The sequence below is a fragment of the Macaca mulatta genome, chromosome 1 (genome assembly GCF_049350105.2).
Source record: "Macaca mulatta isolate MMU2019108-1 chromosome 1, T2T-MMU8v2.0, whole genome shotgun sequence".
Lineage (NCBI taxonomy): Eukaryota > Metazoa > Chordata > Mammalia > Primates > Cercopithecidae > Macaca > Macaca mulatta.
In genome coordinates, this window is record NC_133406.1 from 233,045,981 (window position 1) to 233,058,094 (window position 12,114).

Here is a 12,114-nt window from a genome sequence, read left to right on the forward strand (position 1 = left end):
AAAATGAATTTATAGAATAAACCTCAGACTATCCTTGCTTCTAAATAAAACTATGATTTTGGAATGTTAAGCAGACTAAAAATATATTCCTTTTTAAAGTATTTAACAAATTAGGCATTGTACTATTTGTCTTGCCAGATCTTAACTGTCTTTCCTAAGATAACCCCAACTACTTCACTTGTGGATCAATGATTAATGGCTTTGAACACCTTTTTGGGAGTGGTTGGGGACTACTTTGAGAATCTGTAGAAAGCCATGGGTCCCCTTCCCACCAAAAATGCACACAGAAGAGCTTTACTGCTTAATTTTTGGAGTTCAGGCGCTGCCTGGAGGCAGTCCCCAGGCCTCCAGTTGAAAACCCCTGCTTTAGGTCGTGACCTCCTAGCAGCAGAGGGGTCACCTCACTTTATATTAACTGAATAATAGGCATCCATATCATTACCAACAGTATGTTGACAAGGTGATAACCATTACATTATTAGCTAATATTATTTTACTAAAGCTTCTGAGAATTATTTAATGTGACATTAACGACTTTAATTAAAAATTCTATAAACTCGTGAAATGTGTTTTAAGGAATACTAAAGAGACATTGTACTTGGGATGGCAAGGTAGAATAGAAAAATCAAGGCCGGGTGCGGTGGCTCATGCCTGGAATCCCAGCACTTTGGGAGGCCAAGGCAGACAGATCACTTGAGGTCAGGAGTTCGAGACCAGCCTGGTCAACATAGTGAAAACCTGTCTCTACTAAAAATACAAGAATTAGGTGGGTATGGTGGCACGTGCCAGTAAATCCAGCTACTTGGGAGGCTGAGGCAGGAGAATCACCTGCATTGGGAGGTGGAGGAGGCAGAGAGCAGAGATTGCACCACTGTACTTCTCTAGCCTGGGCGACAGAACGTGACTCCATTTAAGAAAAAAGAAGAAAAGAAAAATCAGCACTGTTCTGTGCCAGGAGAGCTCCATTCCTGCCCTGGCCTAACCATGGACGGGCCCCTCTCCCACCCAGTTAATTCTCTATGCCTCAGATACCTGAGAAGACCGTGCTTCTCAAACTCTTCTACAAAGGTGCTTCAGGAACTTTGTAAACATTTGATAAAAATTTCATGTTTAACTGTTTAAAAACTGGTTGTTAAAAGCAAAGTATTTGGGAGAATGAGAAAGTTCTGGAAATGGGTAGCAGTGATGGTCGCACAGCACTGTGAACATACTTAATGCCCCCACGTTGCACGCTTTAAAATAGACAAAATCACAAACTTTATGCTCTGAATATTTTACAATAAAATATTTTTACAAAGCAGATACACACACAGATATGTTATACAGTGAATCTTCATAAATTGGAGACTTCCAAAAACATTCTACACATTCAGAGGAAAAAAAGCAACGGTCAGTGTTTTCGTTCGCACGATTCTGACTTTCATCTGTCCTCTCTGATCTTAAGAATGTCACAAAATGAAGGTTCTGTTCTAGTTTACCTTGTATTTCCGGAAAGCTGTCTGGACAAGCCTGGCAGCCTCATAGAGTTCTCTCTGTTCATGATCAGACAGAGTGAGCTGAGCAAACTCATTCTCTACCTTCTCACTGGTAGATGCACTCAGGAATTCTGACCAATCCGCGGCGGAGGGAAGGTTAGGCTTCTCGAAAGCGATTTCACTGACGGGAGAGCCAACAGGGCTCAAGCTGGTATTAGAAGAAGGGGTTAGAGGCTCGTTATATGCACTTCTGAAACAAGAGGAGAAAAAAGGAGACATAGATATTGCACAATCCATTAGATATTAATGAATCCATTAGATATTAATGAATGAACCAAGATGGTATCTGCCAGAAGCCACTGTGGGCAATTAGGAACATGCCTCCATTCAGTTAGGCAAGTTGCTAAACATACCCAGTGTCCTTCGATTGAGGAAGTTCATACCCAACACCTATCATGACTTTAGTACTATGCTAAATACTAAAACCTAGTAGCAGTACACTCTACTGCCTTTAGAAAACTTCAACTGAATTAGGGGGAAACATTATGCTACATTATCTTTTTTTTTTTTTTTTTTTGAGACAGAATCTCGCTGTGTTGCCCAGGATGGAGTGCAGTGGTGCCATCTCAGCTCACTGTAACCTCTGCCTCTTGGGTTCAAGCGATTCTGCCTCAGCCTCCCAAGTAGCTGGGATTACAGTAGGCGCCCACCACCACGCCCGGCTTAATTTTTTATTTTTGGTAGAGATGTGGTTTCACCATGTTGGCCAGGCTGGGCTCAAACTCCTGACCTCAGGTGATCCACCCGCCTTGGCCTCCCAAAGTGCTGGGATTACAGGCGTGAGCCACCGCACCCGGCTTAACATGATCTCTTATGCTTTGATAGCAATAAAAAAAATAATGGGAAAGGCAGGAATAGGAGCTGGGCCTTTAAAGTGGCAACAGAACTTGTCCTAGTGCTTCCTTCCTTCCTTGGTATGGTCTGCTATGGCACCGCATTCATCAAATACAATCAGCTTCCCCTGCCTCCAGTTAGATCTGGGAATCTAACCTGCGTAGTGATCCCTGTAACTTTACTCACCGGATCTGGGCAGCACTGGGCAGGCAGTCAGCATCCGCTAGGTAACTGGCCAGCCAGCTCATTGTACTGCTGATGGTGGCAGGGTCTGTTCTTTCCAATCCTGAGGACTCCATGGGCACAAAATTCTCCTGCTTGATTCGGTCAGGTGTAGCTTCAATAATGTGTTCTGCCAAGGTCATCATGTTCACCTGAAGTCAGAAGTTCACAGGACACTCAGGTTAGAAAGGAGCCTTAAAAGTTATCCAGGTCTACCTCCCCTGCCTCACCTTGGAGAGAAAAAAATAATAAGGCAGGAGGGCAGACTTCCACCTCAATCCAATGCAAATATCATTTTAAGGTTATAACATAATACACCGAAATGTGCTGAGATCCTGAGACCTGATTATCTCCAAGTCATAGTCTGGCCCCAGACCTTTAGCCCAGTCTTGGAGAACTTCTGGCTTGTATGTACTCCCTACTCTCAGGGTCAACCAATTAATGACACTGGGCAGTTCTAGAGTAACTTGTAATATTAATGAGGTGTCACTATTAGTTATATAACCAATATCTAACCACCCCTTTTGCTTGGCCTAGAGAACCCTAGTCTAGACTGGGAATAGTGGCTCAAGCCTGTAATCCCAACAGTTTGGGAGGCCGAGACAGGTGGATCACTTGAGGTCAGGAGTTCCAGACCATCCTGGCCAACGTGGTGAAACCCCGTCTCTACTAAAAATACAAAAATTAGCCGGGCATGATGGTGCATGCCTGTAATCCCAGCTACAGAGGCAGGAGAATCGCTTAAACCTGGGAGGTGGAAGTTGCAGCGAACTGAGATCGTGCCACTGCACTCTAGCCTGGGCGACAGCACGAGACTCCAACTCAAAAAAAAAAAAGAAAAAAAAGAAAAAAGAATCCTCAAAGCTGGTCTGGATTAAGATATTCTTTATGCGAATCAGAGATGTGAACTGATTCTTAAAAATGTCCTTGCATACCTCTTAGAAGTGGTAACTGAAACACAGCACTTTGGGTTCTTAAGTGAACTGAAAATGTTCTCAATGGAACTATACAAGGTGACAAAATGCTTCTCCTGCAACATGAAGGAGCCTCAAAAACATCCTGCTAAGTAGAAAAAGCCACAGTAGACTGCATGGTGTATGACTCCACTTATATGAAACGTCTAGAAAAAGCAAACCTCTGGGGATAGAATCAGATCAGTGGTTGCCTAAGGCTGGGCAGAGATGGACTGCAGATGGGCACAGGGCACTCTGGAGTGAGATGGAAGTCTTCTAGAAAGGGACTGTGGCGATGGTTGCACAGCTGTATATATTTACTAGAAGCCATCCCGTGTGCACTTAAAATGGGTAAATTTTATCATATGTAAATTATACCTCAATAAAGCTGTTAAAAATGCTTATTGTCGATTTTAAAAATTTTCATCAAAGAACAAGACTTAGTTTTTGTAATAAGAATACAAATAAAAAATTTAAGAAAAATATATTGGGCCAGGCGTGGTGGCTCACACCTGTAATCTCAGCATTTTGGGAGGCTGAGGAGGGTGGACTGCCTGAGCTCAGGAGTTCAAGCCCAGGCTGGGCAACATGGCAAAACCCTGTCTCTACCCAAAATAACCCCCAAAATTAGCCAGACATGGTGGTGCAGGCCTAGTGCTTTCTCACAGTATCTGTAATCCCAGATACTAGAGAGGCTGAGGCAGGAGAATTGCTTGAACCCAGGAGATGGACATTGCAGTGAGCCAAGATGGCACCACTGCACTCCAGCCTGGGTGACATAGCAAGACTCTGTCTCAAAAAAAAAAAAAAAATTGTAGCCTTCTTTCACCTTCTCTATTGGCCCTCTTGATTTGTGACTCAAACGGTAGGACGTAAATTTTGCCTTTATTCTTTTTCCATGAAAGTATTCAATATATATTTAATATATTTAAAACGCAAGGTGGAATTTCTGAAGCCTAAAAGGTTATCACTCTACAATCACTTTCCTAAATCCTCCATTTCATAAACACGTAACAACGTAAAAACATCTTAATAACATTCTCAGCAGCTGGACCTGAAAAGTCACATCACTCATTTCTAAATTTCACGGGTTGTGCTCAGAGAAGACAGTTTTAAATGGGTAGCTTTGGATTTTTATTCAAATTTTCTTCATGTCCTAGTATATGAGCAGTTTTCATAAATGTGTCTTGGACATCTGAAAAGAACAATTATATATGTAATTGCTATGTGTATTAACTACATATATGCATATAGTTATATATATAGTATATTAAATCTATCATATATTAAATATATATTAAATCAAGCCTTCTGATTTTGTTGTTCAACTTGTTCATATGCTTTTCATATCTACTTGATCTGAAAAAATTCTGAGCTAGGTGTTAGTAGCACACTATGACTGTGGGTCCACATTTCTTTGTATTTACTAGTATTTGCTGTAATGTTTCAAGGTTATGGTGCTAGGTATACAATAGTTTGTAACTGTCATATCTTCTTGATAAACTATATATATATAAAATTTGCCTTGAATTGTACTTTTTATCTTTTTTCTTTTTATACTCATTTATCTATTATAGCTCTATCATTTCATTTTCATTGTTTCTCTTTCATTTCATTTTGGTTGTATTTCTTACAAGTAGCATATATCTTGCTTTTATAAAAAAAAAAAAAAAAACCGAGGCCAGGCGCGGTGGCTCACACCTGTAATCCCAGCACTTCGGGAGGCCGAGGTGGGCAGATCATGAGGTCAGGAAATCGAGACCATCCTGGCTAACATGGCGAAACCCCGTCTCTACTAAAAATACAAAAAATTAGCCGGGCCTGTAGTCCCAGCTACTCGGGAGGCTGAGGCAGGAGAATGGCGTGAACCTGGGAGGCGAAGGTTGCAGTGAGCAGAGATGGTGCCCCTGCACCCGAACTTGGGCGACAGAACGAGATTTCATCTCAAAAAACAAAACAAAAACAAAAAACCAAATCCAAGAATCTGGCCTTTAATAGAATTATCACTTCCTAGCGTGTGACTGAATCATGTGTGAAAAGGTTCCTCTGTTTCCTGATTTCTATAGTTACGTTTTCCTTTGTTACCATCCCTGAACTTTTTCCAAAAGGGCCAAATTTTTCTTTTTTCCCCTTCAATGACTTAGAAATTCTGTAGCCTGTTTTTTTTTTCTGTTTGTTTGTTTTCTTTTTGAGATGGAGTCTTGCTGTGTCACCCAAGCAGGCAGTAGCGTGTTCTCGGCTCACTGCAACCTCCACCTCCCCAGGTTCAAGCAATTCTTGTGCCTCAGCCTCCCGAGTAGCTGGGATTACATGCACCCACCACGACGCCTGGCTAATTTTTGTATTTTTAGTAGAGACAGAGTTTCACCATGTTGGCCAAGCTGGTCTCGAACTCCTGAACTCAGGTGATCCTCCCGCCTTGGCCTCCCAAAATGCTAAGAATACAGGCATGAGCCACCGCGCCTGTCCTTCTGTAGCCCGTTTTTATGCTACCTACTAACTTGACATTTCTAACTAGCATATTTCAGCCTATCTAGTGCATATCTATCTATATCACGAGTGGAACAAAATCTATTACTGTCTCTGAACCAGAGAGCTTTCATACACTTTTACTCTCTTCATTTCCCTACCCTCCCTGGTTTGGTTAAAATAATTTAGAATTTTAGTTCTAGGAGACTGTTTAAACATTATTCCTCTTCTATTTCAAGAGTCTCTTCCTCACAACTGCCTCTCACATGCAGCCACACTATCAATAATTGCTCAGTTTTCCTGGTTTGATTGTTCACTCCTCTATGAACAGTTTTGCCATTTTCAAAAATTATTTCATTGTTTTTAAGTGTTATCTTTTCACGTGGCTAAAAAACTTTCTTTAGACTGCTGCTTTTTCCATAGACACACGCTCTTAATTTGGCAAGATGCTATTCTCTTACAGATCTGTGAAAATAGGAAGTGGATTTTTTAAAGGTTGTTTTCTATTTCCTGCATGAACTCTGTTTCAGTGAAGGCCACTTTCTAAAAAGCTGCACTATCCAATGGCTATTTAAACTTAAATAAAATTAGAAACCCAGTTCCTGAGTTGCACTGGCTATATTTCATACATACGCCCTTTACAATGGCTACATGACAGCTATGCTGATCGAGTGCCTGATTCCGCATGTGGCACCGAATGTCTCCCATGGTGGGCGGCATGGATAGAGGGCACGTCCACCACTGTGGGAAGGTCCTAGGCATTTATATTTATAATATAGTTCTAGATTGCTCAGTTTTGGTGTCTGGTGTGGGTTCCATCAGGAAGTGTGTAAAACAGGATTTGGCAAACGATGGCAGGCTGAATCCAGCCAGCTGCCTGTTTGTGTAAATAAAGTTTTACTAGGAGACAGTCACCCTCCTCCGTTTAATGCTAAGGCTGCTTTGGTGCTGTTAGGGCCCATTAAGTAGCTAGGACAAAGTCTGTACAGCCTACAGAGCCTAAAAATATTCACTACTTGGCTCTTTATAGAAGAAATGTACCACCCTCTTGTCTAAAACATTATTTGATTTTTCTGGGCAGTCCTCCCCACGACTGCAGTGGTTGGTAGATGATACGGTTTGGCTGTGTCTCCACCCAAATCTCAACTTGAACTGTAGCTCCCATAATTCCCCTGTGTTGTGGGAGGGACCCAGGGGGAGATAACCAAATCATGGGGACGGTTTCCCCCATACTGTTCTCGTGGTAGTGAAGAAGTCTCTCGAGAGCTGATGGTTTTCTGAGGGGTTTCCGCTTTTGCTCGGCTCTCATTCTCTCTTGCCTCTCTTGCCTGCCACCATATAAGATGTGACTTTCGCCTTCTGCCATGATTGTGAGGCCTCCCCAGCCACGTGGAACTGTGAGTCCATTAAACCTCTTTTTCTTTATAAATTCCCCAGTCTGGAGTATGTCCTTAGCAGCCGTGTGAGAACGGACTAATACGGTAGGTCAGAAGTGGTGCCCCCGACAACTCCCCAGAAATAGGAACACATTGGTGAGCATGCAAGCTTCTTTCTCATCCTCTGCAAACAGCAGAGGGCTGGCGAGAAGGGGCCCCTGGGATGCAATAAGCAGGAATGGCTCAGAAATCAGGCCTCTCCCAAGACGTGCTGACCAGGACATGTGATCTCCTCCACACACCTCCCTCTCCTTGTATCACTTCTACAGGCACGGGTGGTGCCCTGTTGAATTTTGAGTCTTTTTTTCCCTTTTACATTTGTTTCAGGTTGCATCAATGGGAGTTGGAAAGAGAGGAAGTCAAACTTGTTTTTAGGCTGCCCTTACGGTCCTCCCCTATATATTTTAATGGATGGAATTTGCTTATTAGGCTAATGTCAAGTTTATTTCAGTACGTATTCTCTTAGTCCGTAACACGTTTAAGGTCCTAAAAGGATTCTGGAATTGCTAGATTTATTATAAGGGCAGTCAGTTATCAGCTTCAGGAATATTTCACCGCCCTCCTGAGAGCCTCACGCCATATATGCCCTTTACAATGGCTAGATGATAGCTATGCTGGTCAAGGTCACTCAGATAATTCAAAATCTATCCATGGGCTTCCTGTCCTAGCTATTTTTAGGGCCTTGACTATATTCTAACTAGTACTTAAAACAGTGAAATCAATCAACCTAAATGCAAGGAGGAAGCAGATGATGTACTGTAGGGTCCTGAGTGAGTTCTGAGGAGCTGGTACAAAGAGGGAAGGCTTTGCTGAGACCAGGGTAACTGGTATTCAGGCCCTATTCCCGGTGCCCGATTCACCATATGAAAATGCGGCCCCAAGGAAAGAAGATACTCCAACGATGTTCCGCTCAAGACCAGACTTTGAAGGCTTCGTGGGGGAGAAAACGATACAACCTTCGGAAACTGACCGTAAAGATCACAGCGACTGTACCGCACCGGCCTCTGCGGGCTTACCCCGTCCCTGCTTTTTACCTGTATGTCATCCATGGGCTGGGCGCATTCTTCATTTTCTGCACTATCACGGTAGGACCCCAGCTCTGTATTCACCACCTCTCTGTTAGCCATCATCAGGACACTCATTGGTTCCCGTGGACGCACCTGTGAAGGTGCTGCCTCCTTTCCTACACTGGTCCCCTTCGGATTTCCAGTCACCTGTACTGTAGACACACCAATGTAAAGATCTTTGGAATTCCACTTTCCTACAGGCTGAGATCCAGAGGCTTGAAATGCTGCAGTCTCTGGAGTGGGAGGGGAGAGTTCCCGGCTGAAGTCCCTCACTCCTTCACTGGGGCTGAGTGTCTCGGGGACAGACTGCTTAGAACTAGGGCTTTGCTTCCTGATATTTGGCTCTTCCAGACTCAGTGCAGTGGGAAGCAGCTTCTCCTGCCTTGTCTGGAAGTACTCAGGGTTCAATTTATGCTTTTTGGGAGCCGGATAATCTTTGTGGCTCTCACTGCTGTAGTAATTAGAGGGTTCAGAACGAGGTCTTCTCAGCTCTGAAAAGTACAGTAGAAAGGATAGTCAGGACAGGAGATACAACTAGGAATCCTAAAGAATCAACACTTTCTCTATGCCTGAGAGACACCAAGCGCAAAGCCGGAACTCAAGACCCGTCCCTAACGTTTCAATATCCCCAGGAGCATACATCAGATTCAGATCCTCCTCCTCCAAAATTATGTATTTCTTGCATGAACATAGAACTTTTGCTACTTTCTTCTGTACTGGGGGAGGGGGCAGCACTAGGCATTCTTAAGGAAAAATCAGAAACATTAACAAAAAATCGGAAATGTTTGTGACTATCCTATGGACTTTGCTGAGGGCAGCTGCATGAAAGCAAACGGGATCTCTGTCAAGCTCTGAGATGTCATGATTCTGAATTCTTACCTGGGTTGGTGCTTGCAATAACAGTGACTCCCTTGGGTATTTCTGGAGAGCTGATGGCTTCGCTGTGCCACTGGGCCATCCAGCTCTCTGTGCTGGGCTCTTCACTTGCAGGACAGTGGATTCTGGGGTTCTGTCCCAGCTGAGCCTGCTCATCTCTCTGCAGGTGCTCCAGACACTCTGCTAATTTCACATGACCCCGTGACCTGGCAATTCCCAAAGGCAGCCTTCCTAGAGAGTCAGGAATCGAGATGGCCCGACGGTCCCACTTGTACAGCACGACGGCAGCTTCCAAGTGCCCTAGGGCACACGCCCACATCTAGAAGACAGGGAGACACAGCAAGCGTTCTCAATCAGAGGTCAAGACCAGACCTGACTTTTGCCATTGGTGCCAACTGACAAACTGGTCCTTGCTGGCAATCTCGGTGGGGCCACTGAAGATTCCCATCCCAAAGTATCTCCAAAACATGCCATGTGTCAGCAAGAGACAACAGTGGGAACCAGGCACATCCAATGCCAGGCTGGAAGGATGGCGAGGGGGCTACGTGAACCCATTCCTTACCAGAGGGGTACAGGAGAAGTGATCCACATTCAAAGGGTCAACTTCCAGTTCCAGGTCAATGCTATCCGCGTGCTTTGTACTATAAGGGAGAGCACCAGAAATTATCACACTATTCATCACCGTTAAAAGGAAACACCAGAGTGTTATAAAACCCCACCAAGATGAAACCCAACTGGGCATATAACATCCCATGGTGAAGAAACAGAGAGTCCCAGGGCAGCGTGGACACTCCATTTGGTGAGGGGTTCAAAGAAAATAACAAATCCAACATTTAATTATTATCTTACTGGGTATTTCTTGGGAAGAAGTTCATAAAACTCCCTTGGAAACTGTCCTAGGACAAAGCCCTTTGCTCGCCGGCTATAAAGCGGACCGAACGGGTAGATTTCTTCCGCGGGTGGCAGTGCTCAGGAAGAATGTGAGCGAGGATGCGTGAGGCTGACCCCCAGCCAGCTGCACCACAGCCTTACCGCCATTTGATGAGGGTCTGGATTAGGGTGGCATAGCCCTGGGCAGCGGCCAGGTGGAGGAGGGTCATTCCGCGGAACGTTTTTGAGTGGATCAAGTGCTTGGACTTCGCCCAGCAGGCTCGGCTCATCATCTTCTCGCATACCACGACCACACGGCTCTCAAAGCAGCTCCCCAAGGCCCCGGTCCCAGAAGCACACTGTCACGGAAGAGCGCACGTTACAACCTCAGGACGAAAGGCCTTCCACCCCATCAGCGCTTTGATGTAGGGGAAACAAATGCTTTACGATTAGAAACTCACAACGGAAAGCGTAAAACACTGAAAATAAAGAAACATTGGCTGGGCATGCTGGCTCATGCCTGAAAGCCCAGCACTTTGGGAGGCTGAGGTGGGCAGATCACTTGCAGTCAGGAATTCAAGACCAGCCTGGCCAACCCTAACCCTAACCCCGTCTCTACTAAAAATACAAAAATTAGCCAGGCGTGGTGGTGGGCGCCTGTAATCCCAGCTACTTAGAGGCTGAGGCATGAGAATTGCTTAAACTGAGGAGGCGGAGGTTGCAGTGAGCCAAGATTGTGCCACTGCACTCCAGCCTGGGCGGCAGAGCGAAACTGTGTCTTAAAGTAAAAAACAAAACAAAACAAAAATTAGCTGGGTGTGGTGGTGTGCACCTGTAGTCCCAGCTACTCGGGAGGCTGAGGTGGGAAGATTGCCTGAGCCTGGAGAGTTCAAAGCTACAGTGAGCTGTGATCGCACCACTGCATTCCAGCCTGGGTGACAGAGCGAGACTTTGTCTCAAAAAATAACAACCACCAAAAAAACCCCAAACCCCCAAGAACCATCCATGAAATTGAGACTAAAATGTGCTTAGCTTCAGCTCACTAGCACCTTTGTAAAGTTCACAACTCGAAAGACACGAGTCTATCTATTACGGCTGACACTCTGATTAGGAACTTCATGCCGATTCATCTTGGGGAAAGTGTACACAGCCTTAAAAAAAAAAAGGTGGCTCGGCTCTAGCCTTCCTGTAGGCAGTAAACTGTTATGAGACAGTGGAGCAGAATAGCTTTCCTCACGTTTCCACTGGCGGGTATAGTGGCTCTTTCACTCTCTTGCTGCTTCTTAATTTTTTTTTTTTTTTTTTGAGACAGAGTCTCGCTCTGTCACCCAGGCTGGAGTGCAGTGGCAAGATCTTGGCTCATTCCAACCTCTACCTCCTAGGTTCAAGCGATTTCTAGGTAATTTTTGTATTTTTAGTGGAGACAGGTCTCACCATGTTGGCCAGGCTGGTCTCGAACTCCCGACCTCAAGTTATCTGCTCGCCTCAGCCTCCCAAAGTGCTAGGTTTACAGGCATGAGCCACCGCGCCCAGCCTCTTGCTTCTTCTGAAGGAGAATTAGATCACTTAGATGTGGATTGTTTTTTCCTTAAAGAAATGACTAAAAGTATCTAATAATAATCCAGTCCTTTGTATAAAGTAAAAAGGATACTGAGGAGAGCATTTAGAGATCTTGAAATTTAAGCATTATTAATAACAATAAGGGCTACAGGAAAGAGAAATTTACTAATTTTAACCACATGGGTTACTTCCTATGACTCAGTTGTAACGGAAGAAAAATAAAATCAAAGTTAGTAAACTTCAACAGCTTATCTGAGTCTCTGTGATAGCAGTTTTATGTTTAACACTTCCC

General features: G+C 44.3%; 1 protein-coding gene across 36 annotated transcripts in view; it reads right to left on the bottom strand.

Annotated features, from left to right (window-relative positions):
* CAMTA1 (calmodulin binding transcription activator 1) overlaps positions 1–12,114 on the bottom strand; it is a 973,269-nt gene that overhangs the window by 22,161 nt on the left and 938,994 nt on the right. For 18 of the 36 annotated variants that reach the window (XM_028840340.2, XM_077976328.1, XM_028840338.2 and 15 more), the window contains 6 exons: positions 10,425–10,621; positions 9,955–10,033; positions 9,396–9,711; positions 8,484–8,668; positions 2,556–2,743; positions 1,479–1,725 (listed from right to left, as the gene is read on the bottom strand). In XM_028840340.2, the coding sequence (XP_028696173.2) occupies positions 1,479–1,725; positions 2,556–2,743; positions 8,484–8,668; positions 9,396–9,711; positions 9,955–10,033; positions 10,425–10,621 (1,212 nt within the window). Of the gene's footprint in view, positions 1–1,478; positions 1,726–2,555; positions 2,744–8,483; positions 9,008–9,395; positions 9,712–9,954; positions 10,034–10,424; positions 10,622–12,114 lie in introns of all 36 variants that reach the window. The other 18 variants (XM_077976312.1, XM_028840326.2, XM_028840322.2 and 15 more) reach the window with 1 other exon arrangement.